Here is an 18,460-nt window from a genome sequence, read left to right as displayed (position 1 = left end):
CCTGGGAACCTCCATATGCCGCGGCAGCGGCCCAAGAAATGGCAATAAGACAAAAAAAAAAAAAGGTAAAGAGACAGAGAGCAAGAGCCTGGGGTAGGTTCCAGGAATTCCGGTAGTATATATAGTGCCCCCCCAGTGCCCCCCCCACGAGTGTCCAGGTGTGGAGGGGGAGGTGGGAAAGAAAGAGCAAAGATTTTGGGGGGGGGGTGTCAGGAAGGTTGGGAGCTGCTGGAGGTGTCTGCCCAGGGAAGGACACCAGGGGCAGAAGGCCTCTCAGAGGTCACCAGGGGCAGAAGGCCTCTCAAACTGGACGGCGGAAGTGGCCTTCCCTCCTGGGGCAGGAAGGCCAAGGCGGGACAGAGCTGCTAGGAAGTAACAGAAGGAATTCTTGGGGGTGGGCAGCCTGTATGGGAGGCGGAATGTTTCCCTTGATTGGGTCAGACCTATCAGATGCTTAAAAAGCCCCCACTATGGGCTCAGGCCTGAGCCAGGCACTGGGCAACAGAGAAGCTGATTATTCCCCAAAGCCCCAGCACTGTTCAGACCCTAGGAGGGGGGCTTCCACCACCAGCCTCCATGCCCCCCACAGCCCTGTACTCTCTGCTCCTTCTCTGTGCCTCCCCTCATGCAACAGCCAGTTCCCTGGGGGGTGGGGGGGGCACAGAACCTGGCCAGATGTGGCTCACCCCCTTCCTCTGGGAAAGCAGGCAGGCAGAAGTCAGCTCCCCGGGGCTGGGGAGTCCCCACCAGCACCAAGCGCCCGGAGGGTGCAGAGATAAGGGGAGCAAGCTAGGCTGGAATTGCCAGTGAGAAGCCCCTGTGGGCCCGGCCCATCCACCATCCATCTTAGTGGATTCCCTTCCTTACCCGCCTAAAGCTAAACTCCCAACAAGCCACCAAGGGAGGGAGCCAGGTGACCCCCCACCACCACCTCTGGGCTTGGGGAGCCACCCCAGGGCTGAGGGCGCCAAGGCCATCCCCCAGCACCCCCAGAGAGGAGGCTCCTTGTAGCTGGTTGCATCCACAGTAGGAGCAGCAGAAGGGGGTGGGTTTATCCTAAAAAGTTGGCTGGGTGTGGTGGGGAAGATGAGACGATTCAATACAAGTCCCAGACTGAAAATGTGACAAAGGAGCAGGCGGTGCCCTGGGGCCTGGCTGAAGATGGGGAGAAACCACACAAGCTCCCATCCGCAGCCATTCACTCAACTGCTCAACTGCTCCTCTTGAAGATAAACCATTCTCTCTAGTTGTTTCCCGGCCCTGTGCCTGCTTCAGGCCTGGCCCTCTCCTGGGACTTGAGCTGATTCTTTGCTTATCCAGACCCTGGGGGGTGGCGGCCAGAATTAATTAATGTTTGTAAAGTGCTCCAGAGATCCCGGGGACCAGGGACCCAGGGGCGCCAGATGAGCTGCGCAGGAAATTGACGGGGCGGGGGAGGTGGCAGCGTGGGGACCTGGGACGCCTGGAAGAGGAGGGCTGGGAAGATACCCATGGCGCGCGGGGGGCGGCGGTGGGGGGGGCAGGACGGGGAAATCCTGGGAGGAAAAACTGCGTCCCCTCAAAGGTGCGACGGGGGCTCCAGGCTGAGCCGCCCACCCCCGCAGCTCCGCCCCACCCCGGAGCTGGTCACGTCCAGGCCCGGATGCCTTTCCTCAGCTGACGCCCCAGCCACCCACCTGCCCCCCGCACTGGGACCACCTGCAGAGGAAGTCTCGGCGTCCCCGCCCCTTCTGAAGAAAGGCGAGCGCGCGAGAGTGGCGGCTTCGCGGAGGGGGCGCCTCCCGCCAGCTCCGGCAGGGCGCCCGACTCCTACCTGGGCAAATATCTCACTTCCTTTCTCTAAAAGGAGGCGAGCCGTTCCCCCGCTCCTGGAGGTTGGGGACGCCCAGGTCCTCCGTCGGAGGGAGGCGGCAGGACGCACGCAACTGGCATGGGAACCCACTCGCCCCCTCCCCGCCCGCACCCCCTTGAACTCGGCTCACTCACCCCAAAGTGCTGATGAAGCCATTGACGGAACCCTCGGCGTACAGGGAGACGATGTCCCCGATGTGGAGGAAACTGGACATCTCGCTCATGACTGCGGCCCTCCGGGGAGCCGAGGCGGTAGGGGCGCCCAGGGGCGCGCGGCCAGGCTTGGGGCAGAGGGCCGAGAGGACCAGGGAGGCCGAGAGCGGCGCGCCCCCAACTCGGAGCCGGGCGCTCCGCGCGGCCGGGGCGGACTAGCAGCCCGCGGAGCGGAAGGCGGCGCGGCACGGCCCGGGAGCCGGTGCTGGTGTCCGGGGGAGGAGGTGCCCGCGTCTCGGCGCACCGCCGCCCGCCAGCCCGGCCGGCCGGCCCGCGCGTACCTGCGGCGTAAAAGAGCAGGAAGTCTGGGGCCGCCACACACACATGCAAATCTCGCCCGGGAGGCGGGGAAGCCACACCCCGCCCCCCGCACCCCGCCGCGGCCCGCCCGCCGGCACCCACGTGCGCCCGCCCGCCTCCAGCGCCCCTGGCGGGTCCCGGTCCGGACCGCCCGCCCCGCGAGACTCCGAGGGTTCCCGGGACCGAGTCCCAGCTCTGGCGAGTGTCCGGCCGGACTCGCCGACCCGCCATCCCCGGGAGGCCCAGCTGTAGCGGGGGCTCTCCGCCCTCGAAGCTCCCCACACTCTCCGCGTCGGCCCGCGGGTCGCTGAGAGTCGGCGCCGCCGCCCGGGGAAGGGGGACTCCACCACGAGCCGCGCGCGGGGGCTGTGCTCCGAAGCGCCCTGGCCGCGGTCGCCCTCCGGCCACTGCGCCGTCTCCGCGCCCAGCTGAGAGCCGTCTCGAGCGGAGAGGCGCGCTCATTCCTTCGCAGCGCAAATTGGGATTCATTTTTCTCAACGTGAAAAGCCTTTTCATTGCACAATAGAAAGTGCTCGGGCTCGGAGGGGAAGTGAAGCAATGGGGTGGGTTTTGTTTTTTCTCTCCGCATTCCTGTGTACAAAGAGATCCAGCTTCCGAATCAGTTCAGCCGCTCCCTCTCCAGGAGTTGGCTCCGGAACTCTTGGCTCCTTCTGTCTTTCTTTCCTTTTTTTTTTTTTTCCAAGGTGGGAGGTGGCAGGAGTGAAAGTACCTTCCTAGTTAATAGCACACCCGAGCGCCAACCTTGCCAAGGCCGGTGCCGGCCCCCTGGGAGTGACCCGCTGCGGTGTCTCAGCCAAGCTCTTGCTCACCAAGTCCTGCCCTCCAGCGCACGGCCGGGCTCGCCCACTTTATGTTCTGTTCCCGGGTGTTTGCTTACCACTCCTTTTAGTTTAGCTTCTGGGATAGAGTGCCCACTGCCACCCCCATTCAATCCCTCCGACGCCCCCCACCCCCACCCTGACTTCCTGGGAAGGGGGGCTGGTCCCTGGGAGAAAGGGAGTAGGGAGTGAGGACTGAAGCAGGAAAAGAAAGACCCGAGAGGGGTGAGGCATAGAGCAGAGACAGCTGCTGACACACGGGAGGGAGAGGAGCACCTGGAGTGTGGTTCGGCCACAAAGACCCCCAGAATCCTCGAGGGAGAGGAGGCCACCTCAGAACTTCATTGCTGAGCTCGTTTTACAGTCTTTGTACCAGGAGGCACCGTAGCAAATAAATTTTACATCGGGCCAGTCCCACCTTCTCTATATATAAGCCAAACAATAGTTTCACAAACAATACTTACCCTTATGACCCGTGATTGCACTCCGATATTTTTCTGTTCTATTTGTGTTATGTTTCGTTTTGTTTTGTTAATACTGATTGCGAACCACTAAATTGTTCTGTTAAATGTACCAAATGGGTTGCAAATTGCACTTGGAAAAACCTCGTCCAGGCCACTCTGCCAAAAAGAGCTGACCTCAGGGTCAGGCAGCAGGTTCAGGGCAACTGGGGCCAGAAGGCCAGTCCTCAACCCCCAGCCCCTGACTGCCAGCCTGGCTCTCTCTCCTGCCAGCCTGGCTCTCTCTCCACGGCCTCACACTGCCATTGAAGCCTCAGCTCTCCACCCCTGGAGCCCAACTGGGAAAAGCCAGCCACTTGAACAGCTTCACTTGCTCCCAGAGGTCAGGCCTCCATGGTGTTTCCTGCAGAGGGAAGGGAAACCTCTGCGTTCGTTCCATAAGCATTTATTAAGGGCCCACTCTGTGCCAGGCCTCTGCTGGGCACCAGGCTCCAATCAAGCCACCAGCCTCAGCCCAACTGCCTTCTCCCCTTCCCCAGACAGAGATGATAAAGACAGTGGGCTGGAAACACCCTGTCAGTGTCTGTACTATAGCCTGGACATGTGCCATCCTTGGCACAGGCACATTCAGGGGTCCACAGCCTTCCTCCCCTGGGACTCAAGATGGTTCCATAACTCAGCCAAGATCTTACAGCCAGGAGGTGGAGGAGGTCGGGCCCATCTCCAAAGCACATGCTGCTGGCTGTCCCTCGACCGTCAGATTAGAACATTCTGAGTGGAATTCCCATTGTGGCTCAGCCGGCTAAGAACCCAACAGTGTCCACGATAATTCGGGTTCGATCCCTGGCCTTGCTCAGGGGGTTAAGGATCCACCGTTGCCCTGAGTTGTGGTGTAGGTCACAGAAGTGGGTCAGATCTCACTTTGCTGTGGCTGTGACGTAAGGAGGCAGCTCCAGCTTGGATTCAACCACTAGCCTGGGAACTTCCATATACCACAGGGAGGTTAAAAAAGGGGAAAAAAAAAAAAAAAAGGACAGCGTGTTCAGTCTCACTTCCCCACCTCTGTACCTAGGCTCGGGATCCCCCCCCACCCCCCTCTTTCTATTCCCAGGGGTAGAATAAAGTCTCCTTCTCTGATGTCCTGGAGCAGCAATCTTTAAAGTAGTATGAAAATTTTTAAGAAATAATGTTAGGGGAGTTCCTGTGGTGGTGCGGTGGAAACAAATCCAACTAGGAACCATGAGGTTGTGAGTTCGATCCCTGGCCTTGCTCAGTGGGTTAAGGATCTGGCGTTGCCGTGAGCTGTGGTGTAGGTCGCAGACAAGGCTCAGATCCCACATAGTTGTGGCTCTGGCACAGGCTGTCAGCTACAGCTCCCATTGGACCCTTAGGCTGGAAACCTCCATATGCCTCAGATGTGACCCCCCCAAAAGACAAAAATACAAAAAAAAGCAAAAAAAGAAATGTTAAATTTAAAATAATGCATAAGAAATATAGTGAGTGTCCTGCACCTTTCCTCCAACTTTGTCAGATCTTAATATTTTGCAAAACTTGATTCCAATATACATTTTTAATTAAATCTTGAACATTCAGTTAAAAAATGAAAACAAATTTCAATTGAAGCTCCTTACGCACCGCACGCACTCCTCCCCGGCTGCACTCCCCTCCCCCTCCCTCCAGAGATAACCACCGACCTGATTTGGGGGGTATGGTTTCCTGCGGGTTTTATGCTTGAACCGCACAGCCATATGCATAAACAAGTATGCCAGCACCCTGCAGGGTTCTACCTTTTACACCACAGTATCACCCAGCGCTTGTATCCTTTGGTGCGAGTAGAGCTGTGATAGTCCACTTCCTGACCACATCACAATTTATTTATCTGTCTTCTCAGCAACCATGAAAGCCCTATCTAGGTCTTGGCTGTTACAGCAATGCTGCAGTGAACATTCTTGTCTCCTTGTGCAAACACAGGAATGTCTCTAGGGCAATGTTGTTCAAAGTATGAACTCAGATGTATTCGTGGATCCTGAAATAAATTTAGTGGGTAAAGATCAGCACTTTTGGGGGCGGCATACAGGAGTTCTCAGGCCTGGAATCAAACCTGTGCCACAGCAGCAACCTGAGCCACAGCAGTGACAGTGTGGATCCTTAACCCACTGAGCCACCAGGGAACTCCAAGACCAGCATTTTTTTCTTTTTTGGCTGCGCCTCAGCACATGGAGTTCCCAGGCTACAGATCAGATCCAAGCTGCAGTTGTGACCTATGCTGCAGCTGTGGCAACGCCAGATCCTTAACCCACTAAGTTGCGCCAGGGATCGAATCTGTGTCCCAGCGCTCCAGAGATACCTCCAATCCTGTTGCACCATAGCTGGGAACTCCAAGCTCAGCATTTTTGTTTATTATTTATTCATTTGCTTTTTAGAGCCGCACCCACGGTACATGGAAGTTCCCAGGCTAGGGGTCCAATTGGAGCTACAGCTGCCAGCCTACCTCACAGCCACAGAGATGGGAACGCCCAAGTTCAGAGGAAACGAATCTGACTAGCATCCATGAGGACTCGGATTCCATCCCTGACTTCCCTCGGTGGGTTAAGGATCCAGTATTGCAGTGAGCTATGGTGTAGGTCGCAGATGCAGCTTGGATCTGGTGTTGCTGTGACTGTGGTGTAGGCCAGCAGCTAGAGCTCCTATTCAACCTTTGCCTGGGAAGCTCTGTATGCTGCAGGTGCGGCCCTAAAAAGACCAGACAAATAATTTTTAAAAACTCCAACTTGGAGTTCCCATTGTGGCTCAGCAGAAACGAACCCAACTAGTATCCGTGAGGAGGCGGATTCCATTCCTGGCCCTGCTCAGTGGGTTAAGGATCTGGCATTGCCACAAGCTCTGGTGTAGGTTGCAGATGCTGCTAGGATCCAGCGTGGCTATGGCTGTGGCACAGGCTGGCACCTGCAGCTCCAATTTGACTAGGGAGCCTGGGAACTTCCATATGCTGCACCTCCAGCCCTAAAAAACGAAAAACAAAAAAAGCTCCAAATTGATTAGATAATAACATGCATCACATGTCATGGGGGTCACTTTTAGGGTGAAAGGTGTGTGTGTCCTGAGTGTGTGGTGTGTGTATTCTGGGTCACAGTGTGTGCCTGAGGATACCTGCCCAAAGGCTGAGAAACTGCTCCAGAGTGTGAATTCAGAAAGAGGAATTACTCTGTCACAGGCCAGGTGCACTGTCAACTTTCTAGGAATTGCAGAGGCACAGGCCTCTCTGGGCCTCAGGGTCCTTCCTATGGACAGAGGTCATGCCACTTTCCAGATTTCAGCCTTGGCCTGACTGCTCGGTAAGCTAGTTCTGGCCCTCCCTGGCTCTGACTGGGAGGGGCAGGAACGCTGCCCCCCCACAACTAGCTGTGCCATCTTGTGGTCTGGGCAGATAACAGGGAGCTCTCCCCGGCTTCCTCTGCCTCTCACAGCGGGGTAGGGTGGGGCCGGGCGGGGGCGGCCAGAAGGGCTGACTCAGTGCAGCAGCCACCCAGCCCGGTCACTCGGGCACCCCACCCACTGCCCGCTGGGGCTCCCGCAGAATTCCTTCCCCATGCCATAAGCTGCCCGGGGCGGGCACCCAGCCCACAGTAACCACTTAGCCGCAGCCAAGGCTGCTGGCCCCTCCAGCCCTCACTCACACTCACATATGTGCCCCCGCTCCCCCAGGGAGCCCGACGGGAGACAGAACGAGCTCTGACCACCTGCCCCTCCCCCGCCCCTTCTCCGGGGCATCAATGCCCTATCTATTTAGTGCAGACATTTGCTGACCACTTAGCACATGCAAGAGACAGAAGAGGAAACAGGGTAGGAACGCAGCCAGTTAACCCCAACACGTGGTCCTGGCCTGTGAAGAAAGGGATCAAGGCACCTACTGCCGCCACTGCCATTGGTCACAGAAGAAAGAGTGACACCCCCCCCCCCCCCCCGCCACTGCTAACTTCGGAGAAGCCCCCCGCCCCGCCCGAGGGCTGAGGTTTCTCCTCCTCCTTTGCCCTGAGGCTGACATGCATGACCCCCTCCCCAGGCACCCTCACACTCAGTGGGAAGCAGAAAAGGGGCGGGACCACCAGCCCCGCCCCCCGTCCCCCTGCCAGCTCTGCGCGAAGCCCGCCGCCCACCTCTCTGGACCTCCGGGTTCCCGGTGCGAAGTAAGAACCCACGGCTGCGCTGGAGAGATCCTGGGGGGCACCTGGCAGTACCTGTCCGAGGGGAGGGGAGGGTGGTGCTTAACGGGAGCTGATGAGGGGATGGACCTGAGGAGCTGAGGGCAGGGTTAGGGCCCCAGGCAGGGGCGGTGCAGCGCCCTAGAGCTGGGAACTGCAGAGAGATGCTATGCTACCTTCCAGGCCTGAAAGGGAGCCAGTGGAACACCCAACCTCTCTCTCCTGCCCTCCAGTCTCTTCCCAGCGCCTCCCACTGGCTCAGAGGACAAGGGAGTCAGAGTATGGTCAGCTTCCTGGGACACCGCCGAGAAGGGAAGAGTGGACAGTAGATCTGGAGGGGTGAGGGGAGATGATCCAGCATATAACTACTTTGTAAAACATTATAGCTCAAGCAGCAAATATTCCTTTTTTGTTTGTTTGTTTTTTGTCTTTTTAGGGCCGCACCCGCAGCACACGGAAGTTCCCAGGCTAGGGGTCGAATCAGAGCTGTAGCTGTTGGTCTACACCACAGCCACAGCAATGCAGGATCCGAGCCGTGTCTGTGACCTACACCACAGCTCATGGCAACTCTGGATCTTTAACCCACTGAGTGAGACCAGGGATGGAACCCGTGTCTTCATGGATACTAGTCGGTTTGTTAACCACTGAGTCGTGATGGGAACTCTTCAAGCAGCAAATATTCTTTAACTGTCTTTGTTTGCATAGTCCTCAGGGTTCTCAATAAAGTGCTTATAGATCTAAAGAAATGAGAATCTAATAGTGGAATTTTGGTTGCTGAGATGACCAAGGAGGGGATATTTCTGAGGACCAAGATTTTAGTGAGGTTTCCACAAAGCAATCCCTCCCTGATAGAATAATCAGCTACTGAGTAGCCTTAACACCCACCGGCCAGAGGAGGAAGTGCTGGGAAGCTGGCTGGGCTACATGTGCCCCCAGCCACAGGGCTGAGTCAGAGTTGAGGAGAGTAGAGGTTACAGCAGAGGGCGTGACAGAGGTCCCATTCAGCCTGTGCAGTTGCAGTTGCTCCTATCCTGATGCTCAGGTCAGGACCCCAGCAGGCACCCCGAAACAAAGGGAGGCTTCTGATAACTCTGTCTCTCCAGACTGGAGGTGTCCCTGCACTGGGAGAGAAGGTGGACAGGCCTCTGCACCTCACCTGCCAGCAAGGGAGGTGGGCTTGGAGGAGGGACTCAGCCAGGACCCTGCTGAGAAAGGAGACCAGCATGAGAACCCTCCCCTCATCCCCGGGCCAGGGCCAGGCAGGAGTGAGTTGTCCAGCAGGAGAGAACAGGATGCCGTCAAGTCCACCTGCACTGGGCCCTGGCCTCCAGCCATGCCCCACACCCACCCTGGCAGGACGCAGGCCTGGCGAGCTGGCCCTTGCCTGGGCTGCCCGGCCATAGCTCAGAATGGCTGAAATGTAGGAGTTCATACACCGGACAGGACCCACTCCTACAGCCTTTGTTTCTGGATCTTTCAGAAGGAGGAGGTCCTGCAGCGAGGGGTGTGCCAGGCCCTTCCCAGAGGGGCAGGGAGGGGTCATGGTCAAGGCGCTCTGCTCTGGGAGGGGAAAGGGAGAGAAAGGCCTGCTGTTTGCCCAGGAGCTGAGCAGACACTGGGGCCCTTGTCCTGCGGCAGTGGGGGAGGCTGCTGGCCAGATGGGGAGCTGGGGGGTGGGGTTCCAAGGCTGAGATCAGCCCCTTCTTCCCCCTACCCCAGGGAGCTCCTGACCCACAGGAAGAGACAGGCACAGCCCCTGCTCCCACCAGGACACCAGAGCCTCCCAAGGCAGCCCAGTTGCTGTGAGAACCCTCGGGCCTGGGCCCTGGAGGCTGGGCAGGCCCCTCCGGAAGGGGACCTCCTGGTCTTCAGAGAACAAGCCACCCTTGGGCCTTCAGGGCTAGCGTCCAGCAAGGAGGGCTGCAGCAGGCCCCCTGACAGACACTGACTGAATCTGTGCGGGGTGCTGGGTCCCATACAGGCAGGATGGGGTCACTGTGGTTCCCACCCCTGCCCCCCAGCAGACCGGACAGACGAGAGTTGGACCAAGCTGAACCTCAGCAGACACAGCCTGGGACTGGCCTAGCAGTCACTCTGCACTCTCTTGGCAATCGTCACCACTCCCAGGTGGGCTGGAGGAGCAGAGAAGAGGCCCCCAAGGCAAAGGGAGCGGGTAGTGATACCACCGCCCGCAGGGCGCCCGCCCCTAGGTGGCGCTGTGGCCGCATCCGCGCTTGGTCGGCCCTCAGTCCTGGCCCCATTGACAGACCAGAGACTCAGGGAGCTGAGGCGAAGATGGTTGGGTAGGAAAACCAGCCTCCAGCAGACCTTGCAGCTCATGTAGCTAGGCATCTGTTTCCCTCTGCAGATAAAGAAAGCTTGGGGAGATGAAGGGACCTGCTCGATGTCACATGGCTAATAAGCCACAGCGGTAGGACTTGAGGTCAGGCAAGCTGAGTAAAAATCCAAGAGTGTGGCTTAGGCCTCCCGCTGCAGAAGGGTCACAGACAGGAAACGTGGCAGGGCTTGTTCCTCAGGACTGAGGCCCGGCAGAGGGCTGCCCCTTTTTCCTCACACACCCTGCCCCAGTGGTGCTTCTGGGACCCCCCACTGTAGCTTGTGCCTCCTGCTTCCACCTCCAGCTGCCACCTAGTGCCTTCCCACCTTCCTGAGGGGCCTGGCCCGGCTCCCTCCATCCTGGGGGGTGCAGGGCCTCTGTGCCTAGGACAGCTTCCCTCTGGGCGGCACAGCCTGGGGTCCACATGCAGGCTGCACCTGCCTGGATTCCAGCACCACCATTCATTAGCTCCCCCTTCATCCCCACAGACAAAATGCACAGCAAGAGGGGAAGAGGAGAGACAGCAGGGAGGACTTCCAGCTGTTGGGGCTGGAAGGTTCAGGGATTGGGTGCCAGAGGTGGAAGGGTTCTTTAAAAGAGGAATATGGCACGCTGCCTGAGTGAAAATCCAAATTCAGGGGTTCCAGACTAATGAAATTCCTTCAGCTTCCTGCCCTCAGGGCTGAGTTGCAAGTGGGAGCTGGGAGGCTGCCTCCAGGACCTGTTCAGACCTGCAGTCAGGACCACACCCAGAGCGCACACTGTTCCCACTGACGGCCAATAAGAATTAGCAGTTTCTAACACTTCTGTCTCCATCTGCTCTTTTAATCTCCAAATGACCCTAAGAGAGGGAACTGGAGTTCCCTGGTTACTCAGCTGGTTAGGGATCAGCATTGTCACTGCTGTGGCATGGGTTCAGTCCCTAACCTGCAAACTTCCACATGCCAGGGGCATGGCCAAAAAAAAGAGTTCTCGTTGTGGCTCAGGGGGTTTCAAACCTGACTAGTATCCATGAGGATTCAAGTTCAAGCCCTGGCCTCACTCAGTGGGTTAAGGATCCAGGATTGCTGTGACCTGTGGTGTAGGTCACAGAAAAGGCTCAGATCCTGTGTTTCTGCGGCTGTGGTGTAGGCCAGCAGCTGCAGCTCCGATTCAACTCCTAGCCTGGGAACCTCCATATGTGGCCCTAAAAAGAAAAAAAAGAAACAAATTTTATCAAAAATCTAGTTGAGCAAAACAAGGGCCATTTCATTTTGCTCAGGATCTCGTGGGTCAGGTATTCAGGAGGGCCCGGCTAGGAGGCTCTTGCTGGGGGTCTGTCCCAGAATGGCTGTCAGCTGCTGCCTGGGGGCTGGACTCATGGAAAGGCAGGGCTGGGTTGGCGGTGTTGGCTCCCCAGACAAGTTCTCAAGAGAGATCTGGTGAATGAATGAGGAGAGGGCGCTGGGGTTGGTGGTGGGCGGGGGTCTGCCCTGGCCGCTGCCCAGGCTCCCCAGCGCTCCTTGGGCACTTCCTCAGCAGCAGCACGTGTCCTGCCCTGAGCACCCTGGAAGGGGGCAGCTTATCAGAGGGGAAAGGACACTGTGTTCAGGCCTGGTCACCCATCTGGACCAGGGTGTTGCGTGCAGGGCCTGTCAGGTAGAGCCGGCCTCGGCCTGCAGGAGGTTCCTGTGATCAAGATGCGAGGCCTAGGGAGGGCAGATGAGCGAGGCTTTGTGCCCCCAGCCCTTCTCAGATGTCCAATCGGCTCCCCCCCACCCCCCACCCCGCCCCTGCATTGTTCTACCTTTGCTCCCCACCTTCCTGCCTCTCTTGACTCCTGGAGGGATTTTTTATTCACTCTGTTCATTCCTCTTAGCAACGTTTAAGGGTTCTTGGAACAGACCCTTAACAGACTATTAAGGCTCTAGGCCTGGGGATACAGCAGCAAACAAAACAGGCAACAGTGCCTGCCCTTCATGAAGCTTACATTCCAGTTGAGAAACCACAAGCACATAAACAAACTAAATAGATGATCAAAGTATTTCAAAGAAAAGTAAAATAGGAAAGGAACACAAGGAGAGAGCCAGTCGGAAGATATACGTATGAACTTTTTTTTTTTTTTTTTTTACAGAGGGTGTTTAAGAAATATCCCCCAGAGAAGCTGACAGCTAAGGAAAGACCTCAAGGAGGGAGGAAGTGAATAAAGCCAATGCCTGGGGCAGAGTCTCCAACACAGAGGGAACAGTCAGTGCAAAGGCCCTGAGGCAGGAGTGGGCTGTGTGTGTAAGAAAAGCAGAGAGCAGCCAGAGAGTGAAGGAGGGCAACAGGAGACAGAAAAGGAGCAGGTGTGAGTGGCTGGGTCAGCCCTAGGAGGACGTGGGCAACGGGGAGCCAGTGCAGGGCTTTGAACAGAGGAGTTGTTTTAAACTGGTTAGTTTTTTTCAGAGGATTTATGGGTTTTGTTTGTTTGTTTTTGTCATTTTGCCTTTCCTAGGGCCGCTTCTGCGGCATATGGAACTTCCTAGGCTAGGGGTCTAATCAGAGCTCTAGCTGCCGGCCTACACCACAGCCACAGCAACGCGGGATCCCAGCCACGTCTGCAACTTACACCACAGCTCACGGCAACGCCGGATCCTTAACCCACTGAGCAAGGCCAGGGATGGAACCCGCAACCTCATGGTTCCTAGTCGGATTCGTTAACCACTGAGCCACAACCGGAACTCCGGATTTATGTTTTAAAATCAGGAGTTCCCGTCGTGGCACGGTGGTTAACGAATCCGACTAGGAACCATGGGGTTGCGGGTTCGGTCCCTGCCCTTGCTCAGTGGGTTAACGATCTGGCGTTGCCGTGAGCTGTGGTGTAGGTTGCAGACGCGGCTCAGATCCCGCGTTGCTGTGGCTCTGGCATAGGCCAGTGGCTACAGCTCCGATTCGACCCCTAGCCTGGGAACCACCATATGCCGTGGAAGCGGCCCAAAGAAATAGCAAAAAGACAAAAAAAATTAAAAAAAAATAAAATAAAATCACAGTAGCTCATGTTACCTGGTGCTTAATATGTATCACTTTTCTGGAGTTCCCATTGTGGCTCAGTGGTTAACGAATCCGACTAGGAACCATGAGGTTGCGGGTTCGGTCCCTGCCCTTGCTCAGTGGGTTAACGATCCGGCGTTGCCGTGAGCTGTGGTGTAGGTTGCAGATGCGGCTCAGATCCCGCGTTGCTGTGGCTCTGGAGTAGGCTGGTGGCTACAGCTCCAATTCGACCCCTAGCCTGGGCACCTCCGATATGCCGCGGGAGCAGCCCAAGAAATGGCAATAAGACCAAAAAAAAAAAAAAGTATCACTTTTCTGAACACTGAACATATATAAACTCATTTAATCCTCCCAAAGATTTTTTTTTTTTCTATTTTGTCTGCCCTGCAGCATATGGCGTTAACCTGGCCAGGGATCAGATCCAAGCCGCAGTTGCAACCTAAGCTGCAATACCGGATACTTAACCTACTGTTGCCAGCAGGGGATTGAACCTGTGTCCTGGAGCTGCAGAGACATGGTCTATGCCGTTGCACCACAGTGGGAACTGCCCAATAACCTTTAATAAAGATAAGGACTGATCCTAGAGAGGTCTCTACCCCTAGACGCTAGAAGAATCCACCCCCCCCACCCCCACCCCAGTCACAAACCACAATCTCCAGACATCACATCTCCTGGCAGACAGAGCCCCTGAGAACCACTGCCCCAGGATCCTCTCCACTCCCGTCTGCGGCCCGCCCCAGCTGGGGCTCACATACCCTCGCGATGACGAGGGGGACAGACGCCTAATTGGCCCCGCCCCCCCACCTCCCAGGTCCAGGGATTTCACCAGGCCCCTCCCCCAGCGTTACAGCCCCAAGCGCCCCAGCCCAAGGCCTTCAGGATAGGTGAAGAGCCTGCAGGTGGGCGTGGGCGGCCGTACACAGCAAGGCCCCGCCTCCCCAAGCTCCGCAGCTCCGCCCCTGAGCCCCTCCCCCCCAGCACCTGGTGCTGAGCCCGCCCTGTGCCAGCCGGACACCGCCCCCAGGGCCTGCCTTCAGGGTGTGTCGGCCCGTGGTCGGGGCGAGCAGGACGACGTGTGCATCCTTAGTCCCAGAGCCCGCGCTGTGAGGACAGCAGAAGAGGGGGCTCCAGGGTCGAGCCGTGCTGGAGGCAGGGGCGGGAGGAGAGTGGGAGGAGGTGCGGCCACTCGGAGAGGCTGTGATTTGGGCCCCAGCAAAGGCGCGGAGAGTGCAGGTGTAAGAGGATGGGCCGCGGGGAGCCAAAGACTGAACACACACGGGCGGGCTGAGCGAGGAGACCGAGGAGAGGGGCGTCTGCGGTGGTTCTGGCCGGGTCAGAAGTGGCCAGTGGGGAACTGGTGCAGGTTGGACACTTGCCCGGAACCACGGAGTGCTCTCCCCGCCCCCGCCGGCAGGCGTGCCCTCTCCCCTTAATCACCTGTCAAATTCCTCCATCTCCTGCAAGCCAAAGTCACAAATGGTGCTGCCTCCTGGAAGCCTTCCGGATTCCTCCCATGAAATTCCTGGCTCCTTCCTCTGTGCTCTCCCCACCTATGTCAGAGCGACACGGGGCTCTGAGTGTCCCAGCAGGGCTCTGCTCTTACTCCACGCCCCCCACTGTAGATTCAGGCACCCTCGGTCTCCTGACAGATTCAACCCAAGCATTCCGCGCTAAGTTGGAAACACCCTAAGGTTTGGGGATTCGCCCACGTGCTCACCTCGGCAGACTGCGGCCACCCTCAGGTGGTGGGGGTGGCGGGGCTGTCCTGGCCAGGACGTGTTTGCCGCGATCTGCACACAGAGGCCCTGCCTGTGCCAAGCGCTCCTCAGCTGAAGTCATGGAGACCCTCAGGCCCTCCCAGACTCCAGGCCCGAGGTTCACCTTCCCCACCCTTCTGGGCTCGGGGTGAGGATTGGTAGATCACTGCGGGTCCAGGGGCCGCTCCCTAGTGGTAAAGAACCCCCCACCCAACCCTCAAACCCCCTTCATAATAATAACAGCAACCAGTGAGGCCAAAGAGCAGGACCCCCATAGCCTCCTGCGGTCTCCTGCAGTCTCTTCCCCACTCAAAAGCCTAGGGAGACTTTTATTTTTCACTTTTTTTTTTGGTTGCGCCCATAGAATGCAGAAGTTCCCAGGCCAGGGATCAAACCCTGCCACAGCAGTGGTCCAAGCTGCTGCAGTGACAATGCCGGATCTTTAACCTAATATGCCACCAGGGAGCTCCCAAGGGAGACAAATTTTTTTTTTTTTTTCTTTTTAAGGCTGAACCTGCAACATTTGGAAGTTCCTGGGTTAGGGGTCTAATCAGAGCTGCAGCTGAGGTCTATGCCTCAGCCACAGAAACACCAGATCCGAGCTGCGTCTGTGATCTACAGTGCTGCTTGCAGCAACACCAGATCCTTAACCCACTGAGCAAGGCTGCATCCTTATACAGACATCATGACCTTAACCCACTGAGCCACAACAGGAACTCCTATTTTTATTTTATTTTTATTTTATTTTATTTTTGCTTTTTTTAGGGCTGCACCCGCCGCATATGGAGGTTCCCAGGCTAGGGGTTGAATCAGAGCTACAGCTGCGGGCCTACACCACAGCCACAACAACACATGATCTGAGCTGCATCTGTGACCTACACCACAACTCATGGCAACGCCAGATCCTTAAGCCACTGAGCTAGGCCAGGAATCGAACCTGCAACCTCATGGTTCCTAGTCTGATTCATTTCCACTGTACCACAATGGAAGCTCTTTTATTTCTTTTTAACTTATTGTCTTTTGAGGGCCACACACATGGCATATGGAGGTTCCCAGGCTAGGGGTCTAATCAGAGCTGTAGTCGCCAGCCTACACCACAGCCACAGCCACCCAGGATCTGAGCCACGTCTTGGACCTACACCATAGCTCATGGCAACGCTGGATCCTTTAACCCACTGAGGGAGGCCAGGGACCAAACCTGAAACCTCATGGTTCCTAGTTGGATTCGTTAACCACTGAGCCACAATGGGAACTCCTCACATTTTTATTATTATTTTTTAATGGCCACACCCATGGCATATGGAAGTTCTAGGCCAGGGACTGAATCTGAGTGCAACTGTGGCAACACTGGATCCTTAACCCATTGCACATGGCTGAGGATTGAATCCATGCCTCTGCAGCAACCGGAGCCACTGCAGTCAGATTCTTAACCCACTGTACCAGAGAGGGGACTCCCAAGGGAGACTTTAAAATGTAAACCACATCAGGTCACTCCTCAGTCTGATAAAATAACCCCCCAAAACGAGATCAGCAAAGACCATGATCTCCCTCCCTCCGGATCGCACCCATATTACTCCTCCTCCCCCTGGCTCTGCTCTGCCACAATCTCCTGTTGCCTCAAACACCCCAGGCCTGCTCTGCCTCGGGGCATCTGCCCTTGCTGTTCTCTCTGCTGGAAAGCCCTTCCCCAACATCCCCACAGCTCCTGACTCAATTCCTGATGGTCCAGCTTCCACCTGACCTCCTCAGAGAGTCCTTTTTCATCCCATCTTTCTGAAGCAGCACCCCTGACTCAGGCTCACCTTTTTCCTCATAGTACCTGTCCCCCCAGGTCTGCGACAGCAGCAGTAACAAATGCTTAGAACCGTGAAGGTTTTGTATGTTGTCTCCTGCTCTGTTCCCCGGGCCTAGAACAGGATGGAGTAGGTGATTAATAAGTATTTGAGCCACACCTGGGGGGAGGAGGAGACAACTCTAAACCCTGCCCCGTCATAGATCAGACCCACAGATGCATCTGCAGGGTCCCCTCAAAGCCTTGCAGGAACACCCGGCATGTCTCCGTGTGGGCAGCGAGCCTGTGCCCAGCACTCTGCCCCTGGGCCTCCCCTCCCCCTGGGCCACCTCACCCCGCCTTCGCCACTTGTGAGCTTCAGGCCAGGCCCACAGAAAGCAGTCCAGGAGCCAACTGTCATCGCCCCCCAGCCTTGGACCTTCCTACCCCTAGTTTTGTAGGAATAGGGGGTGGGAGGGACAAGGAGGAGCCATGAGCTTCCCTCGACAGCAAGGGAAGAGGAGCAGAGAGGAGCAGTTCCCCTCACCCCCGGCAGCTCCAACCTTGTGGGGTCCGAGGATGAGATGCTCTCTCTGAGTGGCCATGTGGCTCACTTGCTGCCTGCTGGTGCCCAGGAGCTGCTGGCTGGCCCCACCCAGGAGGCAACGGGGCAGGGGGCGGCCCGGAGACCCCCTCCAGCCCAGGTGTGGCTGGCAGCGGGTCTGGGGGTCCATTAGGAAGGGGGAAGGCAGAGAGGCCCCCTCTCCATGGAGTCTATGCGCAACCAGGGAGCCCACAGGCCTCCCTCCACAGCTCCCCCTTCCCAACAGCTGAGACTCTGGGAGGAAGTAATCAGGGCACAGGTGAGTCATATGGTCACAAGGCTGCTCCCGGCTGACTCAGGGGACCGTCCAGATGGGCCCTTCCACCAGCTCCACCTCAGAGCCTGAGTCAAGGATTCCAGGGGGTGGGGGCTGACCGGGAAGCCCAGGAGAAAAAGAAGCCCCAGCCCACGTGTGAATCACTACCTTCTCCAGGTCTCCCCCTACCCCCCGCCCCAGCGGCTGGCCGGGACCCCCCACCCTCGCTAGGCTGGGCAGAGCTGCGGCAGGAGGCCAGGTTGCTGGAGTTCCCTCCCCCAACCCCAAGCAAGGCCATCTGCCCACCCGAGAGCTGTTGGGACCAATCACAGTAATAATTCAGAGTGGCTGCCTGCTCTGACACTGAACTTCAGCTCTGCCACAGGCCAAGGGCTAGACCCAGAGGGGGCCCCATGGGGAAGCCAGGCCAGCTTCTGTGCACAGCAGTTGTGCTGATAGGAGTTGGGCAGGCGATGCGAGCTCTCGCACGTGTGTGGAGACTCAGGGCCTGGACCAGCGGGGGACCAAAGGCACCAGGGTCCTACCAGGAGCCAGCAGGACCTCCAGGTGTCTAAGCTGGGCAGGGCCCACCCTCCCACTGGATCCCAACAAAGCCAGGTTGCTTCTGGGCCTGGGCAGACCTGGGCCCTCCAGACGCCTCCGCCCAGATCCCCAGAGGTGCCTGGCACTGCGCCTGGCAGGGACCCCTCACCTGCCCCCAGCCCAGCCTGAGGCAGGTTCCCATGGCCCCAGGGCTGCTTTCCTGGCTTTGTCCCTGTACTGGCTGGGCAGGGACTTCCTGTAGGAGAATTCCCGGATCCTCCCTCTGAGGAACTTAGGCAGGAGGGGCAGGTCT

General features: G+C 57.5%; 1 protein-coding gene across 3 annotated transcripts in view; it reads right to left on the bottom strand.

Moving 5' to 3' along the window:
* ITPR3 (inositol 1,4,5-trisphosphate receptor type 3) overlaps positions 1-2,372 on the bottom strand; it is a 64,726-nt gene extending 62,354 nt beyond the window's left edge. The window contains exon 1 of one of the 3 annotated variants that reach the window (XR_007136899.1): positions 1,987-2,339. Coding sequence is in view for 2 of the 3 variants with exons in the window: in XM_047794720.1 (XP_047650676.1) it covers positions 1,987-2,075 (89 nt within the window). In the remaining variant the exon portion in view is untranslated. Of the gene's footprint in view, positions 1-1,986 lie in introns of all 3 variants that reach the window. The other 2 variants (XM_047794720.1, XM_047794721.1) reach the window with 2 other exon arrangements.
* Between the last annotated feature and the right edge of the window lie 16,088 nt (positions 2,373-18,460).

Source organism: Phacochoerus africanus, chromosome 9 (genome assembly GCF_016906955.1).
Source record: "Phacochoerus africanus isolate WHEZ1 chromosome 9, ROS_Pafr_v1, whole genome shotgun sequence".
NCBI lineage: Eukaryota > Metazoa > Chordata > Mammalia > Artiodactyla > Suidae > Phacochoerus > Phacochoerus africanus.
This window is presented reverse-complemented; position numbering and strand designations above follow the sequence as displayed.